General features: G+C 43.6%; 1 protein-coding gene across 7 annotated transcripts in view; it reads left to right on the top strand.

Moving 5' to 3' along the window:
- Nucleotides 1-19,240, top strand: part of TAF4B (TATA-box binding protein associated factor 4b) — a 152,872-nt gene that overhangs the window by 69,118 nt on the left and 64,514 nt on the right. For all 7 annotated transcript variants that reach the window (XM_033929769.1, XM_033929770.1, XM_033929771.1 and 4 more), the window contains 3 exons: nt 1,884-2,014; nt 5,606-5,731; nt 17,045-17,101. In XM_033929769.1, coding sequence (XP_033785660.1) covers nt 1,884-2,014; nt 5,606-5,731; nt 17,045-17,101 — 314 coding nt within the window. The remainder of the gene's footprint in view (nt 1-1,883; nt 2,015-5,605; nt 5,732-17,044; nt 17,102-19,240) is intronic.

The raw sequence follows: 19,240 nt of genomic DNA, 5'->3' as shown, positions 1-19,240 counted from the left end.
CAGTATATTTCTGCATCTCGATGGCCACGAATTTGAACTTGGAGGATGAGGTGTACAGCGTCAGCATCTATGAGACAAACATTTTTTTTTGTTGCATAGGATTTTTTTGGACCCCAGTTCATTTGCAAAAGATAGACAGTTCTAAATCTAATAGATGCTGGCATTGTCATCTTAATATAGAGACTTTGGATCATCTGTTATTCTATTGTCCTTTGATACTTAATTTTTGGAAGTCAATATGGGGTCAAATTAATGCTGTACTTGAGTCATCAATCCTATTAACTTATGAAGTCGTAATATGTGGAACACTATTACATGTTAAATCCCCTATGGATCGTTATAAATGCTGGCTTTTCTTAATTATGATGGGAATAGCCATGCAGATAACACGCCATTGGAAGTACTATGATTGACTTAACTTTCATTTCTGGCGGGTGAACTTATGCTCCAGCTACAAATATGAAAAAATGAATACTGAAATCTTGGGGCATAGTAATGTATTTAACTTGGTGTGGGGCCCATTGGCATCTTTTATTGCTTCTATATAGTTGTCATTTCTCTTTAATTTTCATCTGATTTCCTTATACATCCATGGTGGGAGGGAGGGGGTAGGAATGTATTATACTTTAAATAAGAGTGGGTTATTGGAAGGATAATTGCATTTATATTATTGATTAAGTAAAAGGGGTGGGAGGAAAGATTACTTTCAAATATTTGTTAGTTCAAAGTGGTTTTCTTGATTTGTTAGATGTTCAGATTCATAAGTATTGCACTGTTACTACTTGAAAATCAATAAAGATTTATAAATAGGAGTGAAAATCCTGATCGCTGCCAGAGTTTCCCTCTGGCCATTTGGGTTTTGTACATTGCATGGTACTGTATATTGGATTTTGAGCCATTCTGAACGTTATTCTGACATGTAAATTTTCTTTTATTTTTACCTTGAAACTTTGTTTTGGTAGTTGTTGTCTGGTTCCTTTGATTACTGCAGGGTGACTCCTCTCTGAGTCGCACGCCGGTGCAGTTATGAACTGTGGCCACTAGAGGCACTGATGAGTCCCGTTACAAGACTGGTGCTGGCTAAAGTGCCAATTTGTAGAATTCTCTCCTATGTGTGCCGAAAACTACCATCCACTTTGCACTTACTATCGTGCAGGCCATTAATCAGCATCAAATAGTGCACCTACATTGCAAAAATGCAAATTTGCATGTGCTATTTCACCTGGATTCTAGGACTACCTCCTTTTAAAACCATACAATAGGGTTTCTCAACTCAGTCCTCAGGACACACCCAGTCAATCAGGTTTCAGAATGTGAATGAGATAAATTTGCATACACCATCTCCATTGTATGCAAATCTATTCCATGTATATTCATTGCAGATAGCCTGACAGCCTGACTAGCTAGGCGAGCCTCAAGGACTGGGTTAAAAATTTTGGCCGTATACAAACTCTGGATGCTTACAGGCAGTTCAAGTTGGAGTGCGGAGGGCTATTTTTAGTCAGACCAATGTATTTGTTCTCCCAGTGTCTTACAGGGCTTATAGCATTTCTGTGTTTATATTCTTAGTTTCATAACTACTGTTTCCCCTACACTGAGCATGAATCTCGATATATGTGTTCTTGCTGCCATAACATCCCATAGATGACCTTAACATAAAAAATGATTCTGGAGGCTATGGGAACCAGCACCTTTGTCATCTGGCTGACTGTTTTCCTACTGCAGTGTTTAATATATTTGAAGTTGTGAGTTTACCTGAAAACTCATTCTCTGGCCCTTTTTGTGATAATAGGACTTAAAGTGGCAGTGGAGAAAACCTTTGAGAGAATTTCAGTTTCAGTTCCTACAAAAACTTGAAATGGACTTTTTTTCTGATTCCTCAGGTAAAAGACATAATGTTGTGGAACTTAGCTCTGAAGTTGTGAACCTAGTCTCCCATGCTACTCAGGAGCGGCTGCGAGATATCATTGAGAAACTCACTGTGGTTGCACAGCATCGCTGTACGATCTATAAGGTAAAAACACCCCATTGGAATCCCATTTGTGCATGTCTCTGCTTACACCATTGCATGATGAACCTTGTATTTTGAAAGATCGCTTTTCCATTCAGCTGCTCACTAATAGATACCAGGGTATCCCATGTTTCGTCCTTCTGTGGTATCTTCCATCATTAATTTAATTGTAATCCTTTATTTCCAAAAATGTGCCTTACTAAAGGAGTATCACATAAGCTTGGAGAAGAGACGGCTCAGGGGTGATATGATAAGAGGTCTATAAAATACTGAGTGGAGTGGAAAGGGTAGATGTGAATTGCTTGTTTACTCTTTCCAAAAATACTAGGACTAGGGACACACATGATGAAGCTACTACGTAGTAGATTTAAAATAAACTGGAGAAATATTTCTTCACACAACGTGTAATTAAACTGAAATCAGTTAGCTTAGCGGGGTTAAAAAAATGGTTGGATAATTTCCTAAAAGAGAAGTCCATAGGCCATTATTGAGATGGCTTGGTGAAATCAACTGCTTATTCTTAGTATTCTTCCCCCCCTTCTATGTGGACATTTACTCAGTTTCATGTATAAGAACTAGTATAAGTGTTTATATAAGACTAGTATTTAAGCCCGTTACATTAACGGGTGCTAGAATATATGTCTCTGTCTTTCTTTATTTCTGTGTCTCTCCCTGCCCCTATGTCTTTCTTCTTATCTTTCTGCCCCACTCCCTGTCCTTGTGTCTTTCTTCTTTTCTTTCTGTCTCCCTCCCTCCTATTATTTGTCTTTCTTTCTATTTGTCTCTCTTTCTGCCTCCTATGCAGCATTTATCTCCCCTTGTCCACTTTCCTGTACAGTAGCCATATCAGCATTCCCTCCCCCTCCATTTCCTTGTGCATCAGCATTTCCCCCCTCCCTACTTCCCTGTGCAGCAGCTGCAGCAGCATTTCTTCCCCTGTCCATTTTCCTGTGCAGCAGCAACATTGTTATGGCGACCGTGTAATGCGCCTGCTATTTTAAAAAATACATGGCACAGTTGCTTAAACTCCTTCACTACAGATGCGCAAGTTTTCTTTAACTTTTGCAACGTTGTTTTAGACCACAGTGGGAGCCGGGTGAGAGCGGCGACCTCCAGTTGTGGGTTTGGTTTTTTTTTTTTTTAAGTTGAAAGCCGCCGCTGCAGCTCCTCTCTCGATCCTGGTGCAGTTCGAGAGAGGAGCTGGTACCATGCACAGTGGGAGTCGGGTGAGAGCGGCGATCTCCAGTTGGGGTTTTTTGTTTTTTTTTAAGTTGAAAGCCGCCGCTGCAGCTCCTCTCTCGATCCTGGTGCAGTTCGAGAGAGGAGCCGGTACCATTCACAGTGAGAGGCGGGGGTGAGGAAGGCCGCCGCAGCTGTGTAATTTTTTTTTTAATTTGAAAGCCGCAGCCAGGGCCACGCATGCGCACTCGTGTTTCTGCAACGGATCAGAGAACACGACTTTTGAATGCGCATACGCGGCCTAGCATTTTATTATATTAGATGTATGAGTAAAGTGTGTTCTGTGGACTTAAATCCCTAGAGGGCTTTACTTCTCCCAGATAGCTAGGCTGCAACCACAGAGCTTAAGCTTGAGAGAGAACAGTTCTGAGAGAGAACAGTTGCCATATTTGTAGGACCGCATGGCTATGTGAGAGCCTGAATCTGGCATTGTGTGACATTTCAGACCTTAAAGTCAGCCCTGTCACCCAGAAGAACAAGCAGCAGTGCTTCATCTAGCAGAAAAGGGCAGGCAAACGATAGGAGTAAGGCTAGTTAATTTAGAGCTGTTTATCCCAAGCCAGAACCCAGGCAATTCCCTATAGTTAAAGGGCAGGAAAATCTCCTGGGTGGCCACAAGGGGAGCCAGAGAGAGCTGAGGCCTGTTCCCTCTGACTGGTTTGGGTGTGGCCTTGGAAAACATAAGCCCAGCATACATAAGCTAAGGAGAACAGTGCAGAAACAACTTCTCTTAAAAGCTCTCCAGGACAAGCAGCAGCTGGAAGAAGAGTCTATGGCAGGGCTGCTCAAATCCGGTCCTCGAGATCTATTGGCAGGCCAGGTTTTCAGGATATCCACAATGAATATGCATGTTCATTGTGGATATCCTGAAAACCTGGCCTGCCAGTAGATCTCGAGGACCAGACTAGGGCAGCCCTGGTCTATGGAATGGCAGAGCACTGAAGAGCCAGACCTACCAGAGTCTTGTGAGGTGGAAGAAAATATGGAGATTGCTAAGCCAGAGCCTACTGAGGCTATGGAGGTAAACCTGACCATGGCTGGCAATTAACTGTTGTGATTTACTGTTTGTTTGCTATTTTTGCTTGGGAAGAAGTGAGACATAATGTTTAAACTGTGAAAAGCCTTTCAGTTACCTAAAGTCATTCCAGTTTTAAAGGACACTGTATAGCTAGCTGAACTTATAAGCAAGCTGCTGAAAAGGGACTGTTCAGGCTATTTTTTTTTTTTTTTTTTTTTAGAAAGTTGTTTTTTTCCTTTTCACTGTTTGAGGCCCAAGTTTACCGATGTCCAGGCCTGTGAACAATTGGGACTGCTGGGGAGTATAAAAGGTTGTATGTGGAGGTTGCTGTGAGATCTGGGTGGGATTTTTTTGGTGGGTTACATTTTTTTCAACAAAAGGTGATGAAAGCAAACATAGCAACTTTTGTTCCCTCAGTCAGCTCTAAGGAGCAGGAACCTGCTGTTGTTAATGTGAAGCAGGTGGATGAACTGAAAGCACAAGGGTTGAAACTTTATTTTATACTGTAATTTTTGCTTGTGCTAAAAGGGTCTGGTGAAGAGAACTGTGTGGGGACTATTGTTGGGATGTGGATGCTTGCCACTCTAAAGGAAATTGCTGCCTATGACTTCAGAGATGCCTAGCTAAAAAGTAATGACTTTGCAAAGCATGCCAACTGCATATAGAATTAGAATAGTGCTAGATTTAAAAAAAATAATAGTTTGTGGTAAGAGTGGATAGCGTAGCTGGTTATAAGAAGGGTCTGGACAATTTCCTGGAGGAAAAGTCCATAGTCTTATTGAGAAAAACATGGGGGAAGCTACTGCTTGCCCTGGATCGGTACCATGGAATGTTGCTACTCTTTGGGTTTTGGCTAGGTACTAGGGACCTGAATTGGCCACCATGAGAACAGGCTACCGGGCTTGATGGACCTTTGGTCTGACCCAGTAAGGCTATTCTTATGTTCTTTAGTAATTAACTTATATTTTGACAGAATAAATTCCTGATACTAGAACCCTATTGATTTTTTTGTGTAAATGTTATAGAAGGACAATTCCCAAAGATTGTATTCCCATTTACCAGAGTTCTCTTTAACAATAAGCTGTTTATTTTGTTTTCTCACCAGTAAATGTCTTTCAAAGTGATGCACCTTCTCAGTGGGCTGCCCATTTTCTTACAAACTTGGAATATGGCTCAAACCATTTTTGGTGGCAGTACAGATTGTGCTGAATACCCCAGCTTGCCCACCATTGCTTTCTACTGCATAGTGGATAGAACGTATTATTTCTGGTAACTGTACCAACTATTTTAGTGTACAGCTTTATCCATGAATATTGAAAATATATGTTTGTTTCCAGGACAGTGAAAAGTACCTCAAGTCTGGTGACACCAGGTCACAGCTTAAATTTTTAGAGCAACTGGATCAGCTTGAGAAACAGCGAAAGAATGAAGAGGAACGAGAAATACTATTGAGGGTGGCTAAAGTGAGTATCATCCACTGCATGAGTGGGTAGTGGTCGAGACGGAGAAGAAAATATAAAGTATGACAAATTATACCAGTTCTGCTCAATCACTGCTTTGTTTTAATACCATAGTCCAAATTTGGGACTTGAGGCATCTTTTGCCATTCATTCACTCTTTCAGTTATCGTCCAAGTTCAAGTTCAAGTTTATTTGTTCTTAATGAATCGCCTATTTAAATTGCTAGGCGATGTACAACATAATAAAATATACAGATACAATATTGGTGTTAACATATAAAATAACTTTTGTTATGGGTTAAAACTTAACATACAAAATACATACATATAAAATAACTTTTGTTATAGGTTAAAACTTACAAGAGTTGTGAGGGTAAGTGGGGAAAAAGTTACAATGTTTGGATAGGAGAGAAGGAAAAACATAAAAGGAAAGAACAAAAAAGGGGAGGGTAATTTTAGCTGCTTAAGTAAAAATTGATAATTAATATGCTAGGAATCATAAGCATCTTTAAAGAGAAATTTTTTAGAATTTTTTTAAATAAGGTTAAATCTTTTAATTCTCTAATATATTGGGGTAAAAGATTCCACGATTGGGGGGCCATAACTGAAAACATATCGTTCCTTCTAATTCCTATAACTTTCATTGAGGGAACGGAAAGAAGATTATCCCAGGACAAATAGGCAGCATATTCTTAACGTATGGGTGACGTCACCGACGGAGCCCCGGTACGGACACTTTTAACTAGAAAGTTCTAGTTGACCGCACCGCGCATGCGCGGGTGCCTTCCCGCTCGACGGAGTAGAGCGTGGTCCCCAGTTTCTTCGTTTCCACGGAGCGAAGAAGACGCATGTGCTTTCAACGGCTGTTGAAATTTTCTACTTTGCCTTCCCGCTCGCGTAATTTTCTTCCTTTTTTGCTTTTTTCCCTTCGGGTTTCTTTTTCGTCTAAAAAAAAAAAAAAAAAAAAATTCTTTAATTTGTCTTTTCCTTTATTTTTCTGGCCGGCCCCAGCGGGGCCTGTTGCCAACATACAGGCCTCCGGGTTTGATTTTGCGGAGGCCGTGTTTCCATTCATGCCCCCTCAGCCGGGTTTTAAGAAGTGCCAGCGGTGTGCACGCCCAATCTCTCTCACTGACCCGCACAATTGGTGCTTACAGTGCCTGGGTCCAGAGCTACTCTTAAAAAATGTACGTTAAAGAATAGGCAGATCCAGCAGAACATCCTTTTTGGCACCGGATCTGCCATGGAGTCTGCCACACCATCGACGGCGCCGCTAAAGTCGGCACCGACTACCTCCACACCGCCTGATCCTTCCTCGGGGTCGATGGCGTCAGGTAAGCCGGCTAAGAAGCCTTCCACTTCCCTTGAGCGCCCTCCTGCCACGGCGGCGACACCGGTCCTCCCGGCATCCAGCCGACCCCGTAAACGCTCCGCCCCGATTTTGGTGAGTGCCTCGTCATCGGCCTCCTCATCGCCGGGGCGTAGAGCAGCACCTATGGTACCGAAAAAGAAAAAAGCGGTACCGGTGCCTCCTCTGGACGACCGCATTGCGGCCATACTCCAAACTCAATTACAGGAGCAGCTACAGCAACAACTACAGCACCTGTTGCCAACAATATTGGCCCCGCTCCTTCCGGTACCGGACCGGCCCAAGCCTCGCACCATACCACCGGAGTCGACTCCATCAGTACCATTAAACATCCATGCCGGTGCTCGCAGCGGAACCCATCAACCCTCTCGTGCAACTGCACTCTGATGCCGATCCTCTCCGACATCGGGACCGTCGCCAAGCCGACCGAGACCGGCACCGCTCCTCTTCCCCCAGTACCATCTCCATGCGTTCTGGCAAATCTCTCTCTAAGACTCGCCACGCAGAACCATCCACACCACCGTCCCGTCCTATACACACCGACGTCAGGGACCCGGACCTCTGGGAAGAATCCCAACCCGGTACCGACGATGAGGCTTCTTCAACCGACGAGGAGCCCTCCACAATCGATACCGGTTCCAAGCCTGAACAATCCTCGTTCACCAAATTTCTTCGGGAAATGTCAGCGGCTCTCTCTATCCCATTAGAATCTGACTCTAAGAAGTCACAGACTTTCTTAGATGCCCTAGACTTCGAGCAACCCCCCAAAGAATTCCTAAAGTTACCCGTCCACGACATCTTACGGGAAACTTTCTACAAGAATTGGGAGAACCCTCTCTCGGTACCGGGGGCCCCTAGAAAACTGGATAGTCTCTACAGGGTCATCCCTATCCCGGGGTTTGACAAACCCCAACTACCCCATGAATCTCTTCTTGTCAAATCCACCTTGAAGAAAACCCAGGGATCCAGTATTTATGCTTCTACCCCTCCTGGCAGAGAGGGCAAAACGATGGATAAATTTGGCAAGCGCCTTTATCAAAATTCAATGCTTGCAAACAGAGCCAATAATTACACCTTTCACTTCTCCTTCTACATGAAGCATCTGGTTCAACAACTCTCTTCATTACAAAAGTATCTTCCTGAACGTAAGGTCCCTCTTTTCCAACAACACATTTCCAGTCTGCTCCAACTCCGCAAATTCATGGTGCGCTCTATTTATGATTCTTTCGAGCTCACCTCTCGAGCTTCGGCCATGGCGGTTGCCATGAGACGTCTGGCCTAGCTGAGAGTTTCCGACCTCGATGTTAACCACCAAGACCGCCTGGCTAACGCACCTTGTCTTGGTGATGAACTTTTCGGAGAGTTCCTAGACTCCACCACCCAGAAACTCTCTGCTCACGAGACCAGGTGGGATACTCTCATCAAACCAAAGAAGAAGACTCCGCCTGCTCGCCCCTATAGACAGCAGTCTTCATACCAACGCAGATTCTTAGCCAGACCTCTTCATCCACCTCCGCAACAACCTCGCCGACCTCGTCAGCAACAGCAAACTCAGGCTCGCTCCCAATCTCATCAACCTGCCAAGCCTCTCCCTCAGTCAAAACCTTCTCAGCCCTTTTGACTCCTTTCTCCAGGGCATAGCCAGTCTCTCACCAGCGTTACCTCTTCCTCAACCTATCGGAGGACGCCTGCAACTTTTTCTCAGCCGTTGGGAGGTCATCACGTCAGACCAGTGGGTCCTTACCATCATTCGCCACGGCTACTCTCTCAACTTCCAGACTCTTCCACCAGACAATCCTCCCGTAGAGTCTGCTTCTCACTCCTCTCAAACCCTCCTCCTTCTCAAGGAGGTTCAATCCCTCTTTCTTCTCAATGCCATCGAAGAAGTCCCCCAAGACCAAAGGGGTCAGGGATTCTACTCCCGCTACTTCCTGGTACCCAAGAAGACAGGAGACCTCCGTCCCATCCTCGATCTCAGGGACCTCAACAAGTGTCTGGTCAAGGAAAAGTTCAGAATGCTCTCCCTGGCCACGCTTTACCCTCTTCTCTCTCAACACGACTGGCTATGTTCCCTAGACCTCAAGGAGGCCTACATTCACATTCCAATCAATCAGACTTCACGTCGCTACCTCCGGTTTCAGATACAGCACCATCACTACCAGTATAAAGTGCTACCCTTTGGCCTCGCATCATCGCCCAGGGTGTTCACCAAGTGCCTTATTGTGGTGGCGGCCTTCCTCAGGTCTCACAACCTCCAGGTGTTCCCCTACTTGGACGATTGGTTGGTGAAAGCACCTACGTCTCCGCTTGTGCTACAAGCCACTCAACACACCATCTCTTTCCTCCATCTTCTGGGGTTCGAGATCAACTACCCCAAGTCGCATCTGCTTCCCACACAGCGACTTCAGTTCATTGGAGCAGTTCTCGACACCACTCTGATGAGGGCGTTTCTCCCCTCCGACCGTCAACAGACCCTGCTCCATCTTTGCTGCCAGGTGCTCCTTCATAACTCCATCCCTGCTCGGCAGATGATGGTCCTCCTGGGCCACATGGCTTCCACGGTCCATGTGCTCCCTCTGGCACGACTCCACCTCAGAACACCTCAGTGGGCTCTAGCCAACCAATGGTCTCAGACCACGGACCTTCTTTCTCATCCCATCTGTGTGACATCGTCTCTTCAGCGATCTCTTCAATGGTGGTTGAACTCCTCCAATCTTTCCAGGGGTCTGCTTTTTCATCTACCCCCTCACTCCATGGTCATCACCACGGATGCCTCCCCCTACACATGGGGAGCCCACCTGGGAGAACTTCGCACACAGGGTCTCTGGACCCCTCAGGAACGTCAACATCATATCAACTTCCTGGAACTCAGGGCCATGTTCTATGCACTCAAAGCTTTCCAACACCTTCTCTACCCTCAGGTTCTTCTCCTGTGCACAGACAACCAAGTCGCCATGTATTACATAAACAAGCAAGGCGGCACCGGTTCTCCCCTCCTCTGTCAGGAGGCCATCCGCATCTGGACCTGGGCCACGGCCCGCAATCTCTTCCTTAAGGCTGTCTACATCCAGGGCGAACAGAACTCCCTGGCCGACAATCTCAGCCGCATCCTTCAACCTCACGAGTGGACTCTGGATCCGACCACACTCCACTCCATCTTCGATCGGTGGGGCACTCCTCAGGTGGACCTCTTTGCATCTCCTCACAACCATCAACTGCCCCTTTTCTGTTCCAGACTCTACTCTCCTCATCGTCTGGCCCCGGATGCGTTCCTGCTCAACTGGATGGGTCGGTTTCTCTATGCCTTCCCTCCACTTCCTCTGATGTTGCGGACGTTGTTCAAACTCCGCAGAGACAATGCCACCATGATTCTCATCGCTCCTCGGTGGCCTCGCCAACACTGGTTCTCTCTCCTGCTCCAGCTCAGCTCCAGGGAGCCCATTCCTCTTCCTGTGTTTCCTACTCTACTTACGCAGCAGCATCAGTCTCTACTACATCCCAATCTGTCCTCGCTCCACCTGACAGCTTGGTTTCTCTTGGGCTGACCTCTCCACAGAATCTGTCTCAGCCTGTCCGTCGCATTTTGGATGCCTCCAGGAAACCGGCCACCCTCCAATGTTACCATCAGAAGTGGACCAGGTTCTCCTCTTGGTGTCTACTGCATCACCACGATCCCACCTCATTGGCGGTGGAAACTGTACTGGACTATTTGCTCTCTCTGTCTGACGCTGGCCTCAAGTCTACCTCCATCAGAGTCCACCTCAGTGCCATCACTGCGTTCCATGAGCCTATCCTCGGAAAACCTCTTACGGCTCATCCCCTGGTTTCCCTGTTCATGAGAGGCCTCTTCAATGTCAAACCACCTCTGAAGCCTCCTCCAGTCGTCTGGGACCTGAATGTGGTTTTGTCAACCCTCATGAAACCTCCGTTTGAGCCTCTTGCCACTACTTCACTCAAATTTCTGACATGGAAGGTGCTTTTCCTCATTGCCATCACCTCTGCCAGGAGGGTTAGTGAGCTGCATGCACTGGTTGCCGACCCACCTTTCACTGTTTTTCACCATGACAAGGTGGTTCTGCGCACCCATCCTAAGTTCCTTCCCAAGGTGGTCTCGGACTTTCACCTCAACCAGTCCATTGTTTTGCCTGTCTTTTTTCCCAAACCCCACTCTCATCCTGGGGAACAGGCGCTGCATACGCTGGACTGTAAGCGTGCCCTTGCTTACTATCTTGATCGCACCAGGGCTCACCGCTCATCCCCTCAACTCTTTCTATCTTTCGACCCTAACCGTTTAGGTCGCCCTGTCTCTAAACGGACGCTTTCTAACTGGCTTGCTGCCTGCATTGCCTTCTGTTATGCTCGGGCCGGTCTCTCACTGGAAGGTGTTGTCACGGCCCACAGAGTCAGAGCTATGGCTGCTTCCGTGGCTTTCCTCCGTTCCACGCCCATTGAGGAAATCTGCAAGGCTGCCACTTGGTCCTCAGTTCACAAGTTCACTACTCACTACTGTCTGGATGCCTTCTCCAGACTGGATGGACTCTTCGGCCAATCTGTGTTACAAAATTTATTTTCCTAATGGCCAACCATCCCTCCTCCCCCTCTGTTAGCTTGGAGGTCACCCATACGTTAAGAATATGCTGCCTGCTTGTCCTGGGATAAAGCACAGTTACTTACCGTAACAGGTGTTATCCAGGGACAGCAGGCAGATATTCTTAGGACCCGCCCTCCTCCTCGGGTTGGCTTCTTAGCTGGCTTATCTTAACTGGGGACCACGCTCTCCTCCGTCGAGCGGGAAGGCACCTGCGCATGCGCAGTGCGGTCAACTAGAACTTTCTAGTTAAAAGTGTCCGTACCGGGGCTCCGTCGGTGACTTCACCCATACGTTAAGAATATCTGCCTGCTGTCCCTGGATAACACCTGTTACGGTAAGTAACTGTGCTTTATGAGACGTCGAGCGGAGAGACCGTGTCGTGCTGTAAGGGATTAGCCATCTGTTGATAAATTGTGGTTCATTAAAACTCAAGGCTTTAAAAACTAAAAACAGTAATTTAAAAGTAATACGATGGCTTACCGGAAGCCAATGGGATTTAATCAACAGGTCCCTAATGGGCTATCTCTTTGACCCAGGAACTTAGCACTAGGGCTTTATCCTAAATGAGCAGAACCCTGGGATAATGTAGACAAGTTTTATTTACCCACTTGAGTGCATAGTTTATATTTTTCCAGAGACTTCTGAACAACTTTCTACAGTTAACATATAGCCACTTTTATATCAGTTTGCACAACTTAATTAGAAGCACTTTCCTTCAACTATAACATTTACTAGACCTGCTCTGAGCCAAACTGCAACCTATGAATTTATTTTATTATTTTTATTTTATTTATTGGAATTTATTAATCACCTTTTTCATACATTTAGCAATAATTTGCAACTTGTGGATCTAAATATCAAGCTTGCTTCTAGCTTCTACATCTAACTTCTCAGATTTCGATCTTTCTGACCGGCAAAATATTTCTAGTAGGATTTTTCTCTTAGTTTATGTGCCTTAGTTTATGTGCACATAAACTAAGAGAAAAATCTCTAAATCATACTACAAAATCCTGGCTCAATTATCATTTTAATTAGATTACTTCATCTGGGCCTCTTGGTCAGTGATGACAGCCCTCTCATAGCATTAAAACCAAGAGTACATTTACTGTACAGTGACATTATAGTTTCTTATCCCAAGCCTGGTTGTCTGAAACCTCTGCACAGGCTTTTTTTAAACACTAGATCATCCTCTCGGTTCCTTAAATATAAACGTAGTACAGCATGTATGTTCCTATCCTTTTTTTTCAGCTTTTGACAGCTACAGGCCTCTTACCAAAGTATACTATGTACAGTGTTCCCCCGGTCGTTCATGGTCGGCGGTTCACGGTCCCAGTCATTCGCGGTATTTTCTGACTGCGAACCGCCGACAAGGAGAGGACAGCGGGAGAGGCAGGAGAGAGCAGCCAGAGCGCTGCGAGTGCAGGAAATCACTCGCGGTAAGCTCCGACCACCTCTTCCTGCACTAAGTCGGGCCTTATTCAATCAGGAGCTGTTTTGACACACAGCTCCTGATTGGATAAGGGCTGACTTAGTGCAGGAAGAGGCGGTCGGAGCATACCACGAATGATTTCCTGCACTCACGGCGCTCCTGCTGCCCTCTCCCGCTGCCCTCTTCAGGCTCCCCCATGGAAAACCATATTCGTGGTTTTTCGAGATTCGCAGGGGTTCCTGGAACAGAACCCCTGCAAATATCGGGGGAGTACTGTAGTTGGTACGCGAATTGCATTTTTTCCAGTAGAAGCACGAGTAATGTTCAAATTCGCATGTCTTTGTTTCAAGTTGGTTTGGGGATTGGCCCCTACCTACCTGTTATCTCATTTCGTGCTATGCAAGTACAGTCACAAATACCATTCTGACATAATAGTACACACTAATTCACATTCTACTGCATAGATTGTTATGCTGCAGGTTATGGGAATGACTGGCACATTGTGGTTGTTTAGTCCTGTCGCTATCACAGTTAGCAGAGATGGAGCCATTCTATGGTGGTACCGCCAGGAAGCAGAGAGTATACTGCTCAATTGAGTGTCTTTTTTTTTTTTTTTTTTTTTTTTTTTTCAGTTCAATGGTTTTATTGAATATTATAGGAATTATAAACAGAAAGCAGTTCAAACATATAGATCATAATAAAATCATGTATCAAATATTCGTATCTACAATCATTTGGATAAAACTAGATTAATGAGAAGGATCCAGAGTATCTGGAACTGCTTAGAAAAGGAATAGAAGAAGACAGAGAAGCAGGAGGGATAAGAGAAAGAGAGAGAAATATAAAGGAAGAGAAAGAGAATGAGAAATAGAGAGAGATATAGAGAGAGAAAGAGAGAGGCAGAAGTGTCTATAGAGCAGAACGAACATATGAATCTAGGAATGTCCAAGGTGATTTGTTTCGTGTCAAATTTGTGGAAGATCGAGAAAACAATTTCTTTTCATATGCATAAGATTCAAATTTATGGTACATACTTAAGGAGTTCCACCAAAAAGTGTAGTCTAGCAATGAGGATGATTTCCAGTTTTTCAGAATATGCATTAGAGCTGTCACGAACATGGTGTCAATGAGTTTAGGCGGGCAATTTGATTGTGCAAAACATGGGTGTTGAGAACGAAGAATTATAATATCCATGGAGATCACTTCTGAACATTTAGTGATAGATTTTATGGTATCCCAAATACGAAGCCAAAAGGAATGAACCATATTGCAGTGGAAAAGCATGTGATCGAGAGTTCCGGGTGCTTTCAGACAGTTCCAACAGGTAGAATCTTGTTGTAGATTCGCTTTCCACTTACGATATGGAGTCCATACTGCATTCCACATAACAAAGTACATTGATTGTGAAACTCTGGATGATAAAAGAGGACGATTTGTGGAAGACCAGAAGAGTTCCCAATCTATTTCAGAAAGCGTGGTTTTCAAAATAGAGTCCCAATGGTTCATAGATTGAGTTGAAAAAGTGAAGAAGTGATCTCTTAGTATACCATAAAAAAGAGATATTGCCTTACCCTTCAGTAAAGCCAGAGTAGACCAATGACGAACAGTATGAATAGAGGTCATAAAATCAGGGCGTGTATGTATATTATCTAATATTCCAGTAAGCATAAGCCATTGTGATCGTACAGAGGATGGGAGTGAGTATGTGGAACGGAAAATATCAAAGGGGACAAAAGAATTAGAGGAGATCAATTGATGAACAAACCACACACCCGCCCGCTGCCACCTTTTCCATGAGAGGGATCTTCCATTGATCTGAATTTTAGAGTTATTCCAAAGGGACATGAGTGGGCCTTCATCAGCGTGAATTTCAGCCGCTGCATCTAATAGGCGTAAAGCATGCTGCGTTGCACATAATAAAGAATACCTTCTCAAGTGTCTAGGTATTGACACTGTAAGAAAGTACCTTTTAGTCTTCTAAATACTCATGCTGCATTAAACAGCACCCGTCTCCTACAGGATAGTTTCAGTCTTCTTGTAAGTTGGTGCTGCTGTCAGGTTCAGTGGTCCTGAGGCAGTGGCAGAAAGCCATGAAACCATCGTTGACCTTTTTTTTGATTGGAACCTTGAAATCTGTTAGAAATCAGTGTATCAGTGTATAAAACTTTTTTCAAAGACATACTTAAGGATAGTTATTCAGTGTTTTCATGAAAGTTTTTTATGCCAATGAGTTGGATAGGAGGTAGGGTCATCGGACTCACCCAGTACTGAGGCTTTTTCTTTCATGTGCACTGAATTCACTGGTGTTTAATTAGACCATTTTTCAGTGGAGAGGTTTTTTTGTTTAATTTGTGTGCTTTCCTTGGGAATGCATAGCTTGTAATGATTCATATTTTTTCATCCAAATACTCTTGTCCATTCTCCTTAAGGTCTTGAAGACCACAGTCAAGGCTTCAAACTAAATCCTTTTTTTCCTCCTTCCTTTACCAAAGTTGGTTCTGCAAAATCGGGGATATACGTTCCTCAGTCCACATCCAGTTAACATATCAGCTGTTTTAACTAATTACATCTCCTTATGATTTTTTGAATAAACCAAAGAAATCGCAGCAGTCCAGTCCTTCTCACAAAAGAATAATTGCAAAACTAGCCTTTGAAAATAATGATTGAATAACTATCAACCGCCTTATTTGGAAATGGTGTCCCATGTCAATAACACTATCAGTCTTAACTTCTGAAATAGTCAACTGATCTTTAAATTGAATTGGAAAGTCATAGATTCTATAGAAAGTTTACTTATTGACAAGCCTTCAACTTTTTTCTAGATTTAATTTCAAGTAATTTCTACTCATCTGCTCTGAGTGTATCTAAACACTCACCTAATTTCTGTAGCCATTTAACTTGTTCTTCTCCCGAGCAGCACTTGGATCTGTGTATTATAGTGAATACATTAAAAAAAAAAATTACCCAACTTTCTGCATCAGCTTTGCAAGGGATGCAAATAAAGGTTGAGGCGGAGATGGAAGAGAACCCTGAGAAACTGCATATAAGAATGTACACCACTTTCAAGCTTGCAGGTCAGTATAAGAAATTTAAATAAATGTGGATTGGAGGAGTAGCCTAGTGGTTAGTGCAGTGGCCTAAGAACATGAGGAACTGGGTTCAGTTCCCACTGCAGCTCCTTGTGACTCTAGGCAAGTTACTTAACCCTCCATTGCCCTGAGTACAAAATAAGTACTTGTATATGTACCTTTGATTATATCACCATAGAAAAGTGCTACAGTATATCAAGTCCCATTTCCTTTCTAGAGTTTAGCATAATGTTAATATTTGTGTAAGGATTTGTTACTGGGGGTCCCAATGAATTGTGGGTTAGCTTCAGGGAGATCATACCATAGGCTCTGTCTACCACAGAATCAACCAGCTTCTGGGGTTAGAAGACTTTTCCAGCTTGGTAGCCATAATCATCTAATAGAGAAATAAAGACATACTCAGGGTTGCTAAGATTTTTATATGTGTTTTTCTGACAGGAAAGCCTTCCTGTCTTTGGGACCCTGCCACATTTCCACCTAAAATATCTTCCTTTCCCCTCAGCCTTTTTTCTTTCTTTCTCCTGCTCCAGCAGCTTCTTCTCTTTTAGTTGCATTCTCCTAACAGGAGCAAGGTCGTCCTTCGGCTACACCTGCCCGAGTGTGTTAACATCAGTTTGGGCTTAAGCTTCCTCTAGGCTAGGACAGAGGTGGCAGGGTAAGATGAGAAGAAAGAATGGATTGGAGCATGCACCCCTGTAGCTCAGATTCTTAATCGCAAGAGCAAATTCTTTTTTGTTAAATATTTAACAGAATGCTGAGCTCTTGGAGGTTTCTTTTTAATTATATGTTTTAGAACACTGATAACTTTTATGTTTTAAAGCATTCTCTTTCCTTGTTAGAGCCGTTCTAATAAAGAAGACCCAGAACAGCAGCGATTAAAGCAGAAAGCTAAAGAGGTAAGACCTTCCAGTTATTACACTTTGCTATATATGTAGATATAGAAATATATAATCTTTTTATTGTCTCTTTTTGAAGGAAAACTGCAGAAACCCTTTTGGCAGTTATGCAATGGCAAAATAAACCCTATTATTTGCAGGCGCTGTAGGGAAGGACAGAAATTGCCACAGGGAAGGGCAGCACTTCAAATGAGGTCATAAATTATGAGCACACAGTGCAGCCCATTTTTAGAAAAGATTCTCTAATATTTAAAAAGATATGCCAATAATGCTTAATCAAAAAGCAAAACTTGGATTTGGGGGAAAAAAAAACTTTTGGAGATGTAGCATCTGGGAACATACAATAGGCCACATTTTTCCAGGGTAATTGTTCATTTTGTAAATCTGATACTGCTTATAATTCTTTGGCTGGGAGGCGGCACTGGGATTTAGTTTAAATGGAAAACGCCTCTGGCTTTTAATTTTCTGGGCCCAGCAGTTTTCTGTTCTGAGATGGAGCCCTTGTTTTGCACAGTTCATGTTTAGCTGCAGGGGTTTTAGTTTAAAGCTCATACTGGTTAAGCTTTTACTCCCAGAGGCCTCTGCATAGCAACTGTAGAAAAACAAATACGTTCATTTCTGTCTGTAATCTGTTCTCAGTAGCTGCCTGTTTTTAAACATTTCCCAATATCCATTTCCTGACTTCACTAGCCTGAGAGAAAATAGCTCTACTAATTGCAGCTTATTTTAATTGAGCCTTAATATTGGCACTCGCTGGAGTTAGGCCCTGGAGCTACTGGGAGCAAAATGAAATGAAACTACCTAAGGTTGAAGATGTGTGTGAAATTTTTCACTTGACCTATAGATTCTTTTCCCCTGCTGAACAAATCACCAAGCCCTTAAAGATCTGACAGCAGATGATAATAAAGACAGCTGAGGTGGAGATGTCTGATATGGAGCCAAAGAAATGAGTTTTTATAGCTACTTGACTGATTTCATGCAAGTTTTATGTATTTTCTTTCATAAGGATCTTTGTTCTGAATGAGAATCTCATATTCTTCCAAGCAACCTTTGGCTCCCTCAAACTACCTCCCCTCCCCTCTACTTAACTGTGCCTTTTGAACTATGAAATTTGTTGTTGCTTAACATTTCTGTGCTCAGCTCCTAGGTGCCAACATCGGCAGGTTATTTATGAATGTGTTAAAGGCTCTTATTGCTTAGATTAATGTAGAAACTCAGAAGAGCTGGTGAGCCAGTGCAATATTCTTAAAATCAATCAGGTAGAAGATCTTTAATATTGTAGAGATTGTTATAAGAATAACATACAGTGTGGAAGGGGAGGGAGGTGTCTGCCTGCCTGCATTTTGCTCTGGGATTTCATTGTTTCAGTAGACACTTTGTCATGTCTGCCATTCACATATGAACGCAGTCTAAAAGCATATTGGTGAGGGATCTGAAAAAGGAGTAGCAGTGATTGCATCATAGATCTCCCCTTCCCCCCCCCCCCAAAAAAAAATCTGTTACTGTAAAAATAGTGGTCCAAATTTTTCTTGAACTGCTTTAATACTATTACTTGGTTCCTAATGGATTTTCATGGGGGTTTTTTCTGTTATGAATTAAAACAAATTTAAAACATAAGGGAAAAAAAATTAAGAACAGCCTGGAAGCACTTTCATTCATGCTTTGGAATACCTTTTCTATGTCTTAAATGTTGGCATGCTCTCTGGAGGCATTAACTAGGGTTACCATACGGCTCCAGAAAAAAAGAGGACAGATTGAAACATCCAGGTTTTACTTCCATTGCTTTCAATGGAAGTAAAACCTGGCTATCTCAATCTGTCCTCCTTTTTCTGGAGCCATCTGGTAACTCTAGCATTAGGGGAGAGTGTGGTGCAATGGTTAAAGCTACAGCCTCAGCACCTTGAGGTTGTGGGTTCAAACCCACGTTGCTCCTTGTGACCCTGGGCAAGTCACTTAATTCCTCCATTGCCCCAGGTACATTAGATAGATTGTGAGCCCATTGGGACAAGCAGGGAAAAATGCTTAAGTACCTGAATAAATTCATGTAAAACGATTCTGAGTGCCCCTGGGAGAACAGTATAGAAAATTGAATGAATAAATAAACAATACTCTCAGGAGTGGATAGGAATTAAGGCTGCC

Source organism: Geotrypetes seraphini, chromosome 2, assembly GCF_902459505.1.
Source record: "Geotrypetes seraphini chromosome 2, aGeoSer1.1, whole genome shotgun sequence".
Taxonomy (NCBI): Eukaryota; Metazoa; Chordata; class Amphibia; order Gymnophiona; family Dermophiidae; genus Geotrypetes; species Geotrypetes seraphini.
This window is presented reverse-complemented; position numbering and strand designations above follow the sequence as displayed.